General features: G+C 46.6%; 2 protein-coding genes across 4 annotated transcripts in view; one reads left to right on the top strand and one right to left on the bottom strand.

Moving 5' to 3' along the window:
- Positions 1-19,192, top strand: part of LOC125987971 (galactose-specific lectin nattectin) — a 56,128-nt gene that overhangs the window by 26,611 nt on the left and 10,325 nt on the right. The gene's annotated exons all lie outside the window — the stretch shown is intronic.
- The window catches only part of LOC125987915 (neural cell adhesion molecule L1.1), a 21,591-nt gene continuing 3,019 nt past the window's right edge, over positions 621-19,192 (bottom strand). For 2 of the 3 annotated variants that reach the window (XM_049752509.2, XM_068649713.1), the window contains 29 exons: positions 18,493-18,848; positions 10,933-11,195; positions 10,823-10,837; positions 10,600-10,711; positions 10,200-10,369; positions 9,772-9,894; positions 9,229-9,399; positions 9,046-9,160; positions 8,747-8,931; positions 8,529-8,660; positions 8,264-8,407; positions 8,072-8,183; positions 7,626-7,786; positions 7,357-7,516; positions 6,977-7,104; positions 6,761-6,862; positions 6,450-6,665; positions 6,225-6,295; positions 5,722-5,947; positions 5,510-5,616; positions 5,152-5,419; positions 4,962-5,084; positions 4,698-4,874; positions 4,504-4,617; positions 4,281-4,430; positions 3,990-4,121; positions 3,846-3,918; positions 3,745-3,756; positions 621-3,530 (listed from right to left, as the gene is read on the bottom strand). In XM_049752509.2, coding sequence (XP_049608466.1) covers positions 3,272-3,530; positions 3,745-3,756; positions 3,846-3,918; positions 3,990-4,121; positions 4,281-4,430; positions 4,504-4,617; positions 4,698-4,874; positions 4,962-5,084; positions 5,152-5,419; positions 5,510-5,616; positions 5,722-5,947; positions 6,225-6,295; positions 6,450-6,665; positions 6,761-6,862; positions 6,977-7,104; positions 7,357-7,516; positions 7,626-7,786; positions 8,072-8,183; positions 8,264-8,407; positions 8,529-8,660; positions 8,747-8,931; positions 9,046-9,160; positions 9,229-9,399; positions 9,772-9,894; positions 10,200-10,369; positions 10,600-10,711; positions 10,823-10,837; positions 10,933-11,044 — 3,870 coding nt within the window. In that variant the 5' untranslated portion in view covers positions 11,045-11,195; positions 18,493-18,848 and the 3' untranslated portion in view covers positions 621-3,271. The remainder of the gene's footprint in view (positions 3,531-3,744; positions 3,757-3,845; positions 3,919-3,989; positions 4,122-4,280; positions 4,431-4,503; positions 4,618-4,697; positions 4,875-4,961; positions 5,085-5,151; positions 5,420-5,509; positions 5,617-5,721; positions 5,948-6,224; positions 6,296-6,449; positions 6,666-6,760; positions 6,863-6,976; positions 7,105-7,356; positions 7,517-7,625; positions 7,787-8,071; positions 8,184-8,263; positions 8,408-8,528; positions 8,661-8,746; positions 8,932-9,045; positions 9,161-9,228; positions 9,400-9,771; positions 9,895-10,199; positions 10,370-10,599; positions 10,712-10,822; positions 10,838-10,932; positions 11,196-18,492; positions 18,849-19,192) is intronic. The other variant, XM_049752511.2, reaches the window with a different exon arrangement.

The raw sequence follows: 19,192 nt of genomic DNA, 5'->3' as shown, positions 1-19,192 counted from the left end.
GCGAGCATTCATGCAAACAAATACGTCATTTGCATTCGCAACAGGATGTCAAATATTTGAAGGGCAAGGCCCAATTCTACTATGTGTTCGCCTATAACACCGTAGAATAGTTCGCTAATTTCAACAAACAAACAAACAAACAAAAGAAAAAAATATCTTAAAATATAGCTCTCTTAAAATGAGGTTTTCATTACTGTATTAATACAATTTTTTTAAATTAGTTGGCTCAAACTCAAAGCTAGGGGCAGTAATGGGGCAGTGCTATTATTATTTTCATTATTATTGTTATTATTATTATTAGTAGTAGTAGTAGTATTAGAATTATTATAAAAGCCTGATTGGCCAGAGAAATTGCAAAAGCAGATTCAGGATCAGTGCAAAAAAGTCATCTTGAAATATTTATTTACATCTCTGACTAAAACATGTCTTAAAAAAATTATTGACCGCAGTGTTATCTTGTGTTCCTCAACTGCAGACCAGCCGAGCAAAAGTTTGGACACAATTTCTCATTCAATATCACAAGAAAGTGTGTCCAAAGAATTTCCCGGTTGATGAGAGAAATGAATCAAAGAGACATTTTTGGACACAAATGGACACACAGAGACAGCAAGCTGTATTGATTATGTTGATTATGCTGTTTATTAGTTGACAGACTGGGGTTAGTTTGCTAGTTTGAGCACAGTGCACAACTCAACAAGCAGCTACAATATTAGCACACTTTTGTCGTGCAGTATCATCATCATCGATATCATCATCGTTGTCATCATCAAGCATCGAGAGACTGTTCTGCCATTTCCTCATTCGCAGTTTTGTTAGTATTTGTTATTCAGCTCATTTTGGAGACCTTTTCCAAAAATGTTTCCCATGTTTGTAGATTGTATATACTATATATTCATATATGCATATAAAAGAAGGCAGACATACGGTGTCAGAGCAGAGTACCAACAAAGAGATGTTTGAATGATTTGAGAAATACATGAAGGCTAGTTTAAATGAGTGCTGTTCAATCTTTAGCGACAATGCCAACAGGTTCCCTTAAGATTGCCAAATGATGACTCAGGCGTCAGATCCGCTTCCACAAGAACACATTTTTTTCAATCAAGCAGGCCTTTCAACTCTGCGTTTATAGATGAATGTAAAAATCGCCACGTTATTCAAGTTTGGAATCCTGCAGGTCAAGGAAAAAGAATGGCACCCAGATATTCAAGCAAGCTATTGTACAATTTATTCAAAACATTTGGTAACAAAACATTGGTTTGAAATATCTTGCTGTGTCAAACAAGGCCTGTGACATTATTCTTTGACATTTTTTTTTATGCTAAAAAATTGCTCAAGTTTAAAAATGTTTTTGTTTTTACTAACGCTTGTATATTGTAATTGGGTCTCGATTCATCGTGTATCTTAAAGTCATAATTTGTTTTTTTTTTTGTCAATTCCATAGATTTTTGTGTTATAAAGAAATGAACCCTACATAAACTATTTCAAAACGTTTTCCACTATTAATGTGACCTATAAGCAGTAAAAGTCAACTGAAATTAGTTTTAAAATATTTTCAAGGGGGGAGGCAAAAAAGATTATCGAGGAATGTGGTTGCACAAGTCTGCGCACCCTCTTACAACCGGGATGTGGCAACATTGAAAATCAATCGGTCACATTCAAACTCATGTTAAGTGGACATGCTTAGTGTTCAATTGACCCAAAATAAACTTCAGCTGTTCCAGTATGACTTTTAAAACAACGTTTTGTACAGAATATAGATCACATTAGGAGAACGTTTTGAAATGTTTTATCTTGGTGTCATTTTTTCCCCCCCACAAAAACCATTCGCTAGCATTGATGACTATAGAAGTCAAAGGTCCATTATTTTATTTGGGCTGACAGAGAATGAGTAAGGCAGGGGTGTGTAGACTTCTTATATCCACTGTATATGTACGTGGTTGTTTTTCCCCGACAATCACGTCGTCTATTGATCAAATTACTGTCTGATTTTTGTTCTTATTTTGCAGCTCAATGTGAGTTGGTCCACACGAGGCCACAAAACAATAAATATGAAGATACTCAACGGATTTCTTAATTATCGTCGTCATCATCTGCTCTGTGGCTAAAAGCAGTAAAAATCAAATCATAAATTGAGCGTGGAAAAAAAAGTGCTATGAATCTATGGTCTAAACGTGTCTCATCTACAAAAGTGACACAAGGAAAGCTGTGTCACACACCGAATGCTACGTCAACATTCACGTCTGTGTTTTCAACCAAAAACGAAATCCAACTCGAACGCCTTCAACCGGAATCTTCATCCTCACCCCTAAACTCATCGCAGGTGACCAAATGTCTCCGTCTCAAATGTTAGCTTAGCATTCAGTGGTAAAACGACAGGACAGCAGTTATATGATACAAGAGATCAAAATATCAAAGAGCAAAAAAAAAAAGCAATGACAAAAAACTAAAATAAAAACAATCTTCACGTGGTATTTACATTCAGAGAGCGATAATCATTGGATGAGCCTGCACGGGAGTTTTGCTACACTAACTCTTCACTCCATGTTGTTTCCTGGGCCTCCAACTGTTGTGGGTGCGTGTGTGTGTGTCTGTGTTGTGTGTTTTTTGAGGGGGTCTTATCGTGGCTAGAGTGAGGAGAGGAAGCTCGGTGGAACTTTTTTAAGGCAAAATTTCTCCTCTCAATTCAAAAGAACATTTGGACGCTTGTTGGGATAGAGAAATGCAACGCACACAAAAACACACACTAATGCGTTGTTTTAAAATGGCCGCCTTCAAGCAGATACAATGTTGTGTTTTACTCGTGCGAGTCCAACGTTGCCCAACATTGCCACGCCAACATTTCGGTGTAATTTTTCAAGCTGGAAACTTGGAAAGGAAGTATGTGTAGCTTGAGTTTATGGCGGAAAACAGGTGCTAAATTATTTTCCTTTAAAATGAATGACAGAAATCGTCAATCATTTTAGGGCTCTTGTCATTTGCTTTCAGGTTTTCACCATTGATGGGATGTCCCCATCCTCTGCGACCTACAAAGTTTTCATGAATCCCATCTTGGAATATTGCAAAAGCTGCTAAATTTCCAATGTGTGAAGAGAAACTAGGAGTTGCTTTGTAGGAGTGTGTGTGTGTGTGTGTGTGTGTGCGCGCGCGCTCGTGCGTAAACGTGGCATTGAAAAGGCGAAACACGGTGTAAACATTTTGTCTGCATAAAGGTGTGGAATGTATTCAGACAGTGGGTGTGTCAGTGTGTGTGTGTGTGTGCGTGTGCGTGTGTTTAGCTGGGTCGGTTGAGGATGCTCGAGATGGACGGCGCAATGGGAGGAGGCGGGGCCGCGTTGTCCGGGGAGGCGGGGCCGGAGCTCTCGTTCCCGGCGGGGGCCGGGGCGCGTCCGCTGTACTGGCCGATGAAGGAGCCGTCCTCATTGAATTGGATGTCCACGCTGTCGCCGTACTCGGCCAGCGAGTCGTCGCTGCCTAGCTTGCTGTCGCCGCCCAGCGACGGCTGGCTCTCCGAACGCTTCTCGTCCGTGTCGCTGGGAAACAAAGGGAGGGTCATACATACGTCTACTCCCAAAAGTCAATCCGTCAACACTCAAAGCGATGCACAAGCTTAACACCATGCATGAAGAGGTTAACATTGCTATATTGTGTCTTGAGGAGTCCCCCAAGGCTCTATGATAGAACCCCCACAATTCACCGTGACACATTTTCTCTTTGCGTGACACAGTCATGCATCAAGTTCCTCACCTCTCCAAAGACCTGCCAGCGAAGCGTTTACGGGGTTGAAAAGCAAGAGTGAGTTGTGGGGGAAAGAAAGTCAAATCATCGTTTGTACGCAGACGACCCACCTGTACTCTCCGAAGGTTTCGTCCTTCATGGGCCGGGCTTCCGAGTCCACCTCCTTATCTTCCTTGTCCTTCACTGCAACGAGCGACAGCAAACATGACGGGCGACAAGTCGGAAGGCGTGGTGGATTGAACGTGCGCTCTTACCTGCGTACTTGCCGCCCTTCCTGCGCTTGAGCAGACACAAGATGAGCAGGATGAAGATAAGCAGCACGACGGCACTGATGAGCCCGATCAGCCAGCCCTGAGCGGCGAAGCCACCGCTCACTTCCGATGGCCCTGAGCGCCAAACAGTGCCGTTAGCATGTTAGCATTTGAACGTGATCTCTTAGCGTCTCTACAGGGCACAGCACAATGTAACCCATCATCGATCGGGCTTTCCTTTCCTTTCCTTTCCTTTCCGCTTGCAGTTTTTGAACTGCATTTGGACTTTCCTACCTGGTCCTAAGGTCCAACTTGCAGATTCCCATTGAGTGTAGTTCCCATGCATGACGACAAGGTGATACTCAGTTCCTGCTTGAAGACCTGTCAGCGAGTAGAACCCTTGCGACGTGTTCACCATTTCGGACTCCTCCCACAGACCACCGGCTGCCAAAGAAAATGTGATAAACGTGGTCCAGGAATTCTTTCTTATGATTATCTTCCCGTTTCCCTCACTGACCGCTCTTCTTAAGGAAATCAATGTGGAAGGCGTGGTTCCTCTCTCGCTCTCCAGGTACCCAGCTGAAATTGAGCGACGTCTTGTCGGCTGTGACGGTAATGTTTGTTGGGGGAACTGCGTGGAATGGAAAATCAGTCCAAACACTCCATTCTGCAGTCATTACGGTCGGTCGGTCGGTCGGTCGGGCATTGTACCTCCGTCGAAAAGGGTGGCGTTCCTCCTGGTGATGGGCTGCCCATCCCCGGCGGCGGTGCGAGCGATCACCTGGAAGGTGTAATAGCTGTGGGGGTCCAGAGAATCCAGCATGAGGTGTGTCACGCTCGGATCGCCGATGATCTCCATCCGCACCGGACCGTCTCGGCTCTTCACCTCTGCGCAAAGAATGATCAGTCCCATGAAAAACGGTCTGCTCTTTACATTCGCGGATCCTTATGAGTAATCCCAGAATCAAGTCTTACCCTGTTGGTACTGGACCATGTATCCCAGGAGGATTCCATTGGTTTGGAGTGGGGGTGTCCAGAAGAGAAGCATGGAGTTCTCAGAGGGGCTCTCAAAGAGCAGCGATGCCGGTGGGCCGGGCACTGTACGAAGACGATTTCAGGTTGAATATCCGTACGAATAAAGCCAGGCCCCCTCCCCGAAGCCCACCTCCTTCCGGGGTGCTGAAGTTGACAGCCGGGGAGGCGGGGCTCTCTCCTTTGCTGTTAAAGGCAGTGACGGAAACGGTGTAGCGGGAGAAGAAGCGCAGATCCGTCACTTCCGCAGCGGTTTTCATGCCTCGGACCAGCACCACCCTGTTGTCTTCCTCCGCTCGTTCCAATCTTCCGTCCTGTTCTTTACCCTCCTGCAGGTGGCGCACTTCGCCAGGGGACCGCCGTACCCGTGCCAAGTCTGGACCGAGCCTCTTGATGTAGATCTGAAGCGGGTCGATGGGTGGTGAGCGACGGAAGGCCCCAGTACCAAATGCCCTTTGACACAACCTTGAACGTGAAGTCACACGCGGTACCTTGTAGCCCAGAAGAAGACCACGGACGTTCTGGGCTTCGTTCCATCTCACGGCAACCGTGCTGTTCATCACCCGGACTTCCACTCCACTGGGAGACTCCTCGGGGACTGGCGCAAGGAATTCAAACTCATTTGCGGCGAGTATGACAAAATAAGGCAAAGTAGGCTGAACGTGCGCGTTAAACAGTTACGAAGAATGATGTTTTTTCCCACCATCTTCGCCCGAGTGTCCGATCTCAGCCTCCGGAGTTGGGCCTTCTCCCAGTGTGTTGACGGCTTGGACTTTGATCTCAAAAGGCTCGTACGTTCCTGTGTCGTTGACTGAGAAGGGCGGCGACTTGGCATAACCGTGGTTCCAGTGGTCGCTCTTGCCCCCAGCCTTCCTCCACAACACCTTGTACTGGAAGTCCTGACCGTTATGCGATTGCCTGGGCATCTCCTGCATACACCGGTAAGGTTTAAAAAAACAACAACAACAACACTTTGGTCTCACTCGTTTGTTGTTTTAAAACCCATTGAACAAATGTAAGACAATCAGCGAGTCAAACTGGGTGAGTGTTTGAATGAGAGGCCTTGCTAGTTTTGCGGTTAGCATGTCTGCCATCAAGAAGTTCTGGATTCAGTGCTTCCTGTTGTGCCGTTTGAATGATTCATTGAACAAGTTCAACAAGTTTGAGTGCATCGAGATGTACGTATGCTGACATTGTCATACTTACGTCCCACGTAATAGCCAGTGTTCCGGCGTCGGACGATTCACTGCGAACACCCGTGGGGTTGACGTGGGGTACTAGAACGTGGCAACACATCAAAACAAAGCTATGAATTTCCCATAAGAATGCTAACAAGGACATTTTAGGGTGAACCTAAAACAGATGGACTTCATTTGACATTCTGGGAACATTTGAATGAGAGTTCCAGCACTCGTGCTTTTCCATTCCTACCCGCCGGGGGCGTGCTGTGTCGCGGGGTGGGCTGACTGGGCTCGCTGCGACCGAGCTGGTTGACGGCCACCACGCGAAAAGCGTAGGTGCAGAAAGGGTGGAGGCTGAGCTGCAGGTGGTTGACGTCGGCAGGAACCCGCTTCATTGTTTCCCACCTCCAGGTGTCGCCGTCGTGCCTACGCGAGTGCTGCTCCTCCTTGGCCTCCACGATGAACTCTAAACACAGGTGGCGGCGGCGGCGGCGGCGGCGGCGGCTCACATGACTTGACTTGCTAGTTGAAGGTGGGTGGGTGTGCGCGCGCGCGCGTTACCTGTGATAGGGCTGTTGTGCGCACGGCCCGGGATCCAGCTGAGAGTTAAAGTGTCGTCCTTCACGTCAGAGAGGCTCACATCCTGAGGGGGGTCCGGACAAGCTGAGGGCCCAAAATGAAATAGTGTCTGCTTCTTTTTTTTGTCCAAAAAGAAGGAGCCCCTTTGGGCACTCTAAGCACTCCGTTTGAGCTGTAAGATAAGAAGAGGAAGCTCACCCACGACTGTGATGGAACCACTGTCCGTCACCTGATCCAGTTCTGTGATGACCTCGCAGGAATACGCCGCGTTGTCATTTGATTGGACGTCCGTTACTTTCAGTGTGCCGTTTGCAAAGATAGTGTACCTGCACACACACACACGCACGCACGCACGCACGCACGCACACACACATTTCTTTGGGCATTTGACTTTTGAATTACTCGTTTGGAAACAGTCTGCTACCATATCAGCTGATAAATGATCTTGTTTTACTTGAAAAAAAAAACCCCACAATGCGCTTGTGTTAGCATGCTAGTGCTAAGACGATTTGTCCATTAGAGTACTTAGAGTAGGTGATGGGGCAACAACAAGAGAGATGCTTGTGCTGAGTCATTACTTGTCATCTGGAGACGATTCGTATAGTTTTTGTCCATCTTTCCTCCAGACGATCTGGTAGCTCTGCAGTCGGGGGTCTTTGCCGAAATGGCAGTCCAGCAAGGCGTTCTCGCCACGGAGCGCTCGCAAATCTTGCGGGCCGCTTATGATTGTTGTCTTATCTGGCAGGAAACAACACCACCAAATATTTCAAACACCGCAATAATAGTATTGTCTGTTTTTATTTTTTTACATTTCTCTTTGCAAGATAGTGATGGTATGATAACTCACTGAAAACATCCAGGTGAGCGCTGATGGAGATGTTGGCGTTTTTGATCAGGCAAGTGTACATGCCGCTGTCGCTGGGACCCACGTCGGATAATTCCAGCGTCCCGTCGGTCAACAGGGAGACACGGGGGTCAGACAGCAGGGGGGTCCAACCCTCCCCTTCCCTAAAAAAAAAAAAACACGAGTGTCACTTTCAAGGTCCACAGTGTGTAAAGGTCCAGAAGCTTCAATCCAGAGCAACAAAGTTGAAACAGGATAACAGGCCTCTGAAAGCTTGGACTAACTTTCCAGCGAGGTGCTTATAGATCCATCTGATGGTGGTTTGGGCATGGCACTTGAAAGCCGACTAATGCCTTTTCAAATGGAGATTCTGCAATATTCATTTAGGTGTGTGTGGTGGCTGTCTTCTTTGTGGCTTCCACTCACGTTTTCTTTCCCATTGCACTCACCATTTGACGTGAGGGGGCGGCGAGCCAAAAGTCTCGCAGGACATCTTGACGGTTCCGCCCTCCGTGACCCGGTACACGACGCCGTCTGAGGATAGGATCTGAGGGGGGAGCTCTGAGGGACGCATGTTCAGCTCAGCCATTGAACGAGACAACCAAACGTCTGGAATACGGCAATGTTCTTGAAAGACGCACCGACAACGTGGAGGAACGCGTTGAGCAAGGTGGAGCCGTGCTTGTTGGCGGCCTCGCACTGATACACCGCCGTGTCACTCGGAAGGACGTCGTTCAGCCACAACACGCCGCCCGATACGCGGCGGCGAGGGTCCTCGTCCACCGCTGAGGAGACGTGAGACAAGACGTGTTGATATTTTTTTTGGGGCCCAAAATGCTCCTTTCGATTGACATCAACAAAAGGTTAGACGACGCAAGAAGATCAAAGAGTATCGCTGGAGGTTACCTGAGAGCGGCTGACCGTTGATGCTCCAGGTTATATTGGGCGTGGGGGTGCCTTCGGCGAGACAGTCCAGTCGGACGGTTTCGCCTGGAGCATAATGCAGGTTCTGGATCTCCTTCACCCAGTAGGGAGCCGCTGTACATGGAAAAACACAACAGGGTGTTGTTTTGGTATCAGGGTTGATTATAAAAAAAAAAAAAAAAATGGTTGAGGCCACTGACCTTCAACGGTGACGGTGAAGGAGTGCACGGTGGAGCCGTGCGTGTTGAACGCTCGGCATTCGTACTCGCCGTCGTCGCTCTGGCTGACGCTGTCGAAGTAGAGCCAGCGGTCGTGGTTTTCCGGACGCCCGCCGGTTTCGTCCAGGTTGCCGTCCGTCTTCTTCCACTCCACCTTTGGAGTGGGACTGAGGAGAAGGAAAAGTTCCCAAAAAAAGAAAGGAAGGAAGGAAGGAAGGAAGAGAAGGCGAGGCGGGAGAGATGACGCCAAAACAGGAAGTCGATTGACAAAAGATCCTTACAGGCCTTTGGGGATACATTCGAGGGTCAGCCTTTGGCCGCGGAGCGCAAGCACCGACGAGCGGGAGCCGCTCGGGTGGAAGAAGTGAGGCGGCTTGCCGTGAGCAACGTCATTACCTGGAGAAAAGATGGCTTGAAATGTCGCCCATCCATCAGCCAATCAATCCATACATTTGCGTACTCACTGGACAGGACAGTGAGGGCGATGGCAGTGTCGGGCAAGATGGTTCTGGCTTCGATGTAATGCGAGTTGCAGATGTAATCCTCTCGGCTGTCGCTCTTGAGCAGATTAGCAAAGTACAACTTGCCGTTGAGGCCGACCGTCACCCGGTCACTCTGCCTGATGTGCACCAGCCCTGCGACAGGTCAACACACGTGTGACATCGTCCACGTCGACTGCGCAAGGCCTAGCGTGCTTCAACAGAGACGTGCTGATGCCGGCCGACGCATTTCAAAGTGTCAACAGCAAAAGGATTTGGGCAAACGCACACAGTGTCAAAAGAGCAACATTATTCATGCGCTGTCCTAGTTTTCCCAGCTCTGGAACGCAAGACAAATGTCTGAAGGGAGGGAGATCTCCATTTTCAACGTGCGTGGCGGGTGCTAGAAATGTGTGGCGTCGGCATTTTTGAGGACATTATTTTTCGCTACAATTTGGCATCGCCACAAGTGCTTCGCTTGTCTCTCTCACATCTCCTCGCTCTCCTCACTTCTTTCTGAAAACTCACTCTTGTCCATCCAGTGGATTTGCGGTGGGGTGGAGCTCTGAGGGGGGTTGCAAGACAGCACCATGCTCTCGCCCACGTATGCTTGCCGGCGGAGCTTCTGCTGCTTCAGCAGGATTGGCTGGGCTGCAACACACACACGCACACAAGCACGCACACTGACGTCACTGCTCTGATTCCTGGAAATGGTTACCGTGACAACAAGAGATGAGCGTGCACAAAAGCTGTGAATATGTATGTGTGTGTGTGTGTGTTCCTGAACATTTGCTCGCCTGTTGGTCATGTGACTTTTCGATACCTTCATACATACTGTAGATCAAGACTGAATATTGAGCTATACTAAAATGGATGGAGGCTGGTGAAAGTGGTAGGTCAGATAAGTCGGGAGGTTTGGTGGGTAGGTTAGCTAGATAGGTAGGTAGGTGTCTCACCCTCCACATTGATGTGCACCGTGTGCGTCATGGCAGTGCCCAGCGTGTTGGAGGCATAACATCGGAACGTTCCCTGGTACAACTCCAACGAATCGTCCTCGTCGACCTCCAGCGTTCCGCTTCCCGTCCGCTCCGAGCCGAACGTCCGGCCATCTTTCACCCAACGGAAGCTAGCAAAGGGAGTCATCTGATTAGTGATGTCATTTAATTACAGGAACATTTGTTGCCGTGGAAACGGAAAAGCCCTCGATCGGCGAGTAGGAGCCGGAAGTATCTCGTTTGAGCTACTGCATATGTGACGATGGAGTCTTCCAGGGTTGAATGAGGACAGAAAATGGCGGACGGTTGAGGCTTGATGGATGACAATTTTATATGAAACGTTTCAGTCAGCCAGACGTACGTGGGCGGAGGGTTGCCGGAAGCCTCGCACCGCAGAACGATGTCATCACGAGAAAAGGCCGTGTATGATGTCATCAGCTCGGAAGGCTCAGTGAGCACAGGCGGCTGGGAAACTGGCAGCGCCGACACACACACACAAAGTAATGACGTGTTTCTCACACACACACAACAGTGTCATCAAATCAAACTTTTCACATCACCATGGCCACGGGAGAGTTACTTACTGTTGCTGGCTTTATCTGTTTTTCCGCACGAAAGCAAGAAGAAAGGCAATGATTTGATTTGATTCGATTCGATTTGATATTTTGTAGGAACTTGATGGCGCCATACTCACAGCCCGGTGGGATGACGAGGGCTCCTCGAGCCAGCGGAAGTGCGGATGGCAGGAGGAAGGTCAAAGGGAAGAGAACGAAGGGCAGGATGGGGAGGGCCATTGACACACACATGTCTCAATGTCCCATTGACACACTCGCATTCATCAAGGCGCACACACACACATTCACACGCACGCGCCTTCTCCGCCTGGGACCCTCCTGGCGTCGTAATGGCGTCACAAAGAGATTGAAGGTGCCGCTTTGGCCGTTTGGTCTTCTGCTTCTGTGACGAGGAGGAAAGAAGGGAAAAAAGGGGAAGGGGGAGGGGTGTTTGACCCACACAACAAAGGGGAGATGGTTTAGGGGACAGAAGGTGACGAAGGGGGCAAGAAAGTCCATTAAAGTCAATAAGATAATCACACACTGAGTGTTTGCTGTGTCACAATTTGATAAGCACAATGGATTCAGATTTGGAGACAACAATGCTTCAAAACAACATAAGGAATCGGGTTAGCTATTTTGGCTAGCTCTGGTTACAAATACATTTCCACTCAAACAATATGTTTGGCAAAATCTAGAGACCAGATGCCTTTTCCTGACACAACCATCTGCCCTGAGCAGGATTTAAACCGTCATGCCACCCACTGAGACATCGAGGCGCCGCCAATGTTTTCCAACAGCGTTATAGTAAATTCACTTTAACTTAAATTTTTTTTTAAAATAAATTAGATCTCAAAAATCAGGTCAGTTTACCCCCAAAAATGAATACAATGCTTTAAAAAAAAAAACGTGTGTAACAAGAGCTAGTCAAAGTAAACCTTAAAAAAAAAGAAGTTATCACTCTGGCTTGCCTTTACATGGAAGTTTGTGTTGAATTGAGGAGCAGAATGATCTTAACGCTTAACATGCAAATCCCTTTTTCAGAAAATCCTCCCTGCACTTTGCCAAAAATAGCACGGAGGCACTTCAAAGTGGCTCGCGGGTCCATTCATGGGAATGCCATCAAACTGACGGAATCCCACCAGTCAATGTTTTTCTTCTGCCTGGAGTGGAAGTCAACTCTCCTTTCCAGACTGATGGCAAGTTTCAAATATTCCACTTGGAACATATGAGATCTAACCTTACAGTTTATTGGAAGGGTGAAAGTATCATTTCTTAAATACATGGTTTTGAATTTGACCTATAGTGAGTGACTGGGTCACTTTCCTCGCAAAACGCTTGAAGGCCCAAAGGCGGCGCCATCTCGGCTAATGTTAAATATACTGAGCGCCGCCCTTCGACCCTGCCAGTGTCCTGGGACGTCCCGCAGAAGCGGAGGGGTGCTTTGCTTCCATCCCCGAGGGGAGAAGGCAGGGCGGGGCAGGGCGGGTGCAGGTGGGACAGTCTAATCAGGGAAGGGAGGGGAGGGGAGGGGAGGGGCTGGGCTTGAGCTTGTGTGGGTGGCTGGCTCGAAATGTGTATGCGTGTGTGTGTGTGTGTGTGTGTGCAGGGGCTTAAGGTTCGAGAGAAAATAAGGGTCCAGGTGGAGGAATGGTGCCTGACGGAGCGAGAAATTAACTCATTGATAGATTCCGATCTGCAGGGGAGACTCTGGATGTGTGGAGGGAGATTAGCAGGGTGGAGAACTGTGTGTGTTTGTGAGTGTGTGTCTGCGAGCGTGCGTGCGTGTGAGATCAAGTGCTTATATTGTCCTTATCAGACCTCATGAATATGAAACACATGTCATTTTAATAAAGCACCGCGGAGATTAACATGTCTGCCTGAAGGACTAAATGTGTGTGTGTGTGTGTGTGTGTGTGTGTGCACGTGTGTTTATAATGCTAATTAGTAAAAACTGACGGATTTTGAACAAAAGCTTGGTGAAGAACTGTTCGGAACTGGTGAAATACATATTTTCATGTTTTTTGTTTTAATCTAACTAGACATCTATTTTTATCGAATGTGTGTGTGTGTGTGTGTGTACGCTATGCTTTGTTAAATAGAATCTAAATCAAAATTGGTTGTATATTTTAAACTAGGGTTTCAAACCAGGTATGAATTACACATTCGTTCGGGTTTTGGATTAGTCGTTAAAGTCTGAATTACGGTTTTAAGCAAGGGTTAGGATCCCAAACAGAGGAACACTTTGACGACGATGTTAGATTTCACATTAGGTTTTCAAAACAGGTTTTAAATGAGGGTTCCATGCAAGGGTTGGGTTTCTTGTAACGGTTTGATGCCATGGTTAGGATTTTGAATTTGGTTATCAAAACAATGTTAGGGTTTAAAGTTACGTTTTCAAATTTCGAGTTCAAATTTGGGCTTCACGTTAGGGATTCCAGTTAACAATAGTACATTCAAGCAACCACTCAGTGGAGTACAGTAAATATCTTAATTTGCCTGCCAATGCTCGCTGGAATTACTTGTACTCGATAGCAAGTGTTTAAGAAACCCGATGGGCAGCCGTTTTTAGTTGCGTCAAGAAAACTAAACAAAAAACAACAACAACGGAAACACAAACAGTGGCTAATGCTAATGCTAACTCACAGCTGGCCAGCTGGCCATCCTTGTTCGCTCACTTTTACATCACGCGGCAGGCGACATGATGACCCTATGTGGACAAAAATAATACTACTAATCATATGTGACGTGAGAAAAAGTTTTTTTTTTTTTTTTTTTTTTTTTTAGTTTACGCTCACAAAATGCTTTTCCACCTCAAGCCCCCCTCTCCCACTTCACTGCCCCCCAAGCATCTCAGCACGACAAATGAAGCCGTGCAGAAGTCAGTCATTAGTGCCACTATGTGGCTGCATAAACACTGGCAGGGTGGACGAGGGTCTATTAGCCTCATCCCCGCAGGGGGGGGGGGGGGGTCGCAATGGCAGCAGCTGGAGCCCTGTGTGTGTGGGGGGGGGGGGCACAAGACATCTCCCAACGTATACGCGCTCTCAGGTCCACGCTGATGCGGTCAACATCGTGCAAGCGTCACTGTTGTCGTGGCAACCAAGCACTTAACCAACGCCATTAACGCACTGCTGAGCAGCCCATTTGACATTTTGCTAGCTACACTTTACAGTCTGCAGCAAAGTATTGATGTCTCAGCCCCAACGACTGATTGATTGTTTTGTATACATTTGGCTTTTTAGAGAGGTTTTCGTTTTTATAAAGCGATTCTTTTGTTCAGACAAATAAAAGTTTGAGTTACTACCTGCTGACAGTTTCGTCGGGCCGGCTCGATGGATAAGTGACACGTCGGATGACGGCTCTGAGGAAGATTGGATTTACAGACGGAACTGTCAGCAGGTAGTAACTACAACTTTTATTTGTCTGAACAAAAGAATCGCTTTAGAATCATTACGAAGACATGATGAATCTCATCGAACTAAGGTTTTAGTAAGGTAAGGGTTTCAAATTAAAGTTTCAAGTCTGGGGTAGGTTTTTAGGTCATCATTTCAAGTCAAAGTTGGCCTTTCAAATCTTGGTTAGGTTTTTAACTTGGGCTTGAGTGACAAAGTGAAGTCTGTTGAAGTTTTTAGTTTTAGGTTTCAAGCCGGATGGGGTTTCAGGTTAAGGTTTTAAGTTTAGGGTTTCAAATTAAGGTTTCAAAACATTGTTATGGTTTCAAATTAAGGCGAGGCTTTCAAATTTAAGATGTGTTCAAATATATTTTTCATGACATCATAAGAAATGTTGCATGGACTGTGAGGACGATGATCTCCCTCCAGACTCCCCCCTCCCTAACCAGAAAAAATGTACCCAAATGATGATCTCATATCAGCGGAAAGACCTGAGCGAGTGCGCACGACTGCCAGGAGCCGGGATGCTTTTCCGTCGTTCCCCCTGTCGCCATGGTAACCACCAACTCCAGCAGCAGCAGCAGCCAGTGCCAGCCCATCCCCCACTTGGCCCCTCCTTCTTCACCTCCCATCCCCCCCAGCTCTGTCCCGCCGCATGGCCACACCCTGCGTCTAACTCATATGCTTACACGCGCGCACACACACATGGACACACACACACACACACACACACACACACACACACACACACACACACACACACACACACACACACACCGTTTCCTTTCGGCCAGTGCACAAATAATTGAAGCGGGTCGCAGTGATTCAAAACTATATTGGTATAGTTAAGACGTTCACGTGAAGGCTTTATGTCTGGTTCATGGTGTGAAATTAGGGTTTAAAGCCACCATTCGGCGTTCACTTTAGTTTGGGGTTTCAATGAAGATTAGGGTTTCCGTTTGTGCTTTCAAATCAAGGTGAGGGTCTCAAATGATTTGGCTTTTGAATGAGGGTTAGAATTGAAAATAATGAATAAGCTTTCAAAATAGGGTTTCAAGCCAGTGTTGGGGTTTCAAATGAGGGTTTTTACGCCAAGGCAGATGTTTTAATACCAGGTTGATGTTTCATGTTTGGGTTGCAAATTGGGATTTCAAGTCAAAAAATAGGGCTTGAAATTGCGCTTTCAAAGAGTTGAAACATGATTGAACGATTGAATCCAGTGTTTGGCTTTCAAATTGAGTTTGAAGCCAGGGTAAAGTTTTGAAGCAAATGTTAGGCCCTTGATTTCTGAAGACTGATGACAATGAGCACTTTTACATTTTGTCCGGAACAAACAAGAGAGAAACGAAAGATGCTCTCCAAGTTTCCATTTCACAGCGGCCAACTAGACATCATCCACAAGTGAATGGATATATTGCACTTCCTTATTCATGTGCTTTATGCACACCCATCTTATTAATGGACTTCAATCAGGTTGTTCCAAACGGCTGTGTTCACATCCACAACGGCGCAAACACCCATTCCTATCGATACAAATGCCAGCAAAAACAAAACTGGCCCCCATGCGCAGTTAAACTGCACTTGTGCTGGCTGGCAGGAAAATAGCGCCCTTTGTCTTAAATGTCACAAGTGTGTAACAAACTTTTGGGGACATTTCACAATCACCACCGAGACAGGAAGACATTTGTCAGCAAAACAAGCTTCTGTTTCACCCATTATTAATGAAAGGATTCTTCTCATGGCTCTTGACAACATGCTCCTCACAAAAGTAGTCTTATTACGGTATACTGTGCATGAGTGCGTGTGTGTGTGTGTGTGTGTGTGTGTTGAAAGCATTCTATTAGCCGCATCTGAGGCTATTAAAAGCCAAACGGTATGGAAGGGCTGTAATTGCGCTGATCCCGGCTAATGGCGGCTAACAGCTGGATCAGGTCGGAAGAAGCAAACATTCCGCACTGGTTCGCAACAAAGACATCTTTCTCCAGAGCTACAACGCTCCACACAAAAAGACTCAAAGAAGCTGATGATGAATCAGAGAGGAAAAGGATGGGGGTGGATGAAGAAGATAAGTCTGGAGATAATTTCATTTGCTCCAAACAGGCCTCCATGTGATCTCCCCCGGCCACAAGTGCATCTGGAGATGTGATGTAGTCTCCTTGAAGAGCAGCAGGTGCTTGCTCTTCACAAGCTTTACGCAGACTCTTGGGGAAAAAAACAAACACTTTCTGAAACTCAACGCAAGCTCTTCACAGGCTCTTCGCAAACAAATGAAGCTCTTTCCAAGCGCTATACAAACAAAGCACAACTTATATATTCCCAAAGCTCTTCGCAAGATTTTTCATCAATGCTCAGTCCGTGCATTGCCCAAAGCTGTTCCCAAGTTCTATACAAGCGCGTAGAAGAACGTCCAAAGTACCTCGCAAGATCTTCGCAAGCTATTCCCAAATTTGTAGGAGTTCAATTGAGGTCTTTTGTGGAGAGTCTTTTATGGAGAGTTACTTGCTAGTGCTTCCTGTTCTTTTTTTAAATGGCTCATAATCCAGTTAGTATATTTCGAGCAATTTCATACAAAGAGTTTGAAATGATATGAAAGTGTTCTGTGATCAAACTCCTCCTGCATGGCTAAGATGGATGACCGAATGATCTGATCAAATGGGACGCACGCTCAGCATGCTCGTCTCAACCTGCTGCCAATCATCCGGCAAAAGTGAGCGGTGCCAAACACGTCAACGTAATCCACCCGCACGGCTTTCGCTCAACCTCATTCGTGCTTTCAAAACCATCCTGAAGTCATCCAATAAATCCTCTTGCTCTTCTCTTCGACCTTCCTAAAACGCTGTTTGGGCCTCAAATAAAGTTCCCCCGGGAGGCATGTCAGGAATTTAGGAGTCAAGACAGCGGCGGACAAACACGACGAGCAGATGAGTTCGAAAAGGACGTGAGGATGTTGACTCGGTAAACAAAGGGCAGAAAAATGACGGACATCGCCGTATTGTGTCGACTTCTGTACTGAAATAATGATTCAACTGAAATAATAACACATACGCTGCCGCCGGCTTGGTTAAAGCGGAACGTTGACGCCTATAGCCGTCAATGGCATGAGTGAACGAGTTCAAAATATTGCAGGACTTTCTGAAAATGAAGATTTATGAAATATTTCATGCAAACGTATTCAACTTCAAAGTTAAAAACAACTGAACTGCACTTCACTACACTGCTGCATTGGAACTTTAAGTCACTAACAATTCTGACTGAACTCCCGTATACAAAGATTTCGTCGGATGTATCACTTCCTTGCTCGTCACTCAATTCTACTTTCCTATTTGTTACAACTTCAGTAGCCATCTCTGACTATCTTTGAAAGGCATTTTAGAATACCTTTTAATTCTTTGGTTTTCAAGTCGGCCTTCTTAAAATGATAGTTTTGGTAGCGTTCCCTCTTTGTGCGGCCCCTGGCAAACCTCATTCTGCATGTCAGTACATCCAACTCCCTTGTTGTGGAGCAAAAAAATGTTCCAGCTCTGCAAATGGGCACAAGTCCAAAATACTGCCTAAGCGAGCAATCAAGAAGAAATGGATAAGAATGAAAAGTTGCAATCATGCTTTCAGAGTCTACTTGGCTACGTCATGATGTGATGTAGCTTCCATATTTATCCACAAGGCACTGGTCAAGATTATTATTATTATTTTTTTTTTTTAACACGATGTCTTTGAACTGCAATCACTTCCCCCACACGTGTCATATTGGCAACACAAGGGATAAAATGAGCGGTGAAAATGACCAAATAATTTAGATTCTCAGTTTTGTGGAATGACACGCACACACCTTAATTCACATGGATTTAACAAACAAACAAAACGTGGACAAGTTACAAGTGTTTCATGTGTAACTCAGATAACAAGAGAGTTTACATCCAATAAAAAGAAAAAAGAAATTGAACACCACTACTGTTTAGTACACTATTTTGTGTGTGTGACAACTGGACATTCCTCTTTTTTTTTCTTCTCCTGTGTCAATAAATGAAATACCTAATTTTGCTCCATATATATGTATTTTTAAAATGTGTTCAAATGGGTCTCTGGGGCTTCAAAACACGCGTGAGATAAAAGTAGAGCAGGACAGCAAGGAGAGGGCTCATACCTGCTATTGTATTGATGGGAGTAGTCGTTATGGCTCACACACACACACGCACGCACGCACGCACGCACACACATATGCACACACACACAGCACATAATGCATGTAGGGTCACATATTATTTGGACATTATAAAAGCAGTAATCCATAAAGTGATGCTGCCTCACCTCTCCAATGCTTTGCTGAAGTCTCTCTTGTGGTTCCTCCGTGCAAGATGCTGCAGCAGCACATAAAACACGCCCGTCTGAACGCTGCGTCTCCTCTTTCCTTCCTTCTTCCTCCCTCCTCCTCCTGGCGCTCTCATTGGCCAGCTCATCCAGATGACATCAGCCTCTCTCTCTTCCTCCATCTCAATCTCTCCATGTATTCCCTCGGCACCTCCGGCCCCTCCCCTCCTGTTCACCTCCATCGCTCCTCGACTTTCATCTCCAGCCGTCCCGTCTGCTGCCTCCCTCCTGCTCTCTCTCTTTTTTTTACAACCCAGCGGAGGTCATGGCAGTATCTTGTGATTTATGATGTCATTCTGTCGCAAATACACACAAATGCATTAAACAGGTTGGAACAATAGAGTCAGAGATGGAAAGACTTTGTTTGTAATAGAAAGAGAAAGAAAACATCAGACCAGAAGAAAAATCCCCAAACACCGATTTATATTTTTACTGGCTCCTTCAGCGATGGACAAATGCCCAAGGCAAAGTCCTGCACGCCGAGGGAAGGTTCGCACAGCCGCGGCAGGAGCAGTATCGGCTCTCTCTACTCGGGTGTAGAAGTCAGGACGACGAGCGAGGCCAACAGTCACACAGCGGCCGCTGTGCGGCCACACAGCGGCCGCACAGCGGCCACACACCCGCCGCACACCCGCCGCAC

This window comes from Syngnathus scovelli, chromosome 2 (genome assembly GCF_024217435.2).
Source record: "Syngnathus scovelli strain Florida chromosome 2, RoL_Ssco_1.2, whole genome shotgun sequence".
In the NCBI taxonomy this organism is placed as follows: Eukaryota; Metazoa; Chordata; class Actinopteri; order Syngnathiformes; family Syngnathidae; genus Syngnathus; species Syngnathus scovelli.
Note: the sequence above shows the minus strand (reverse complement) of the source record. Positions and strands in the feature narration are given on the sequence as shown.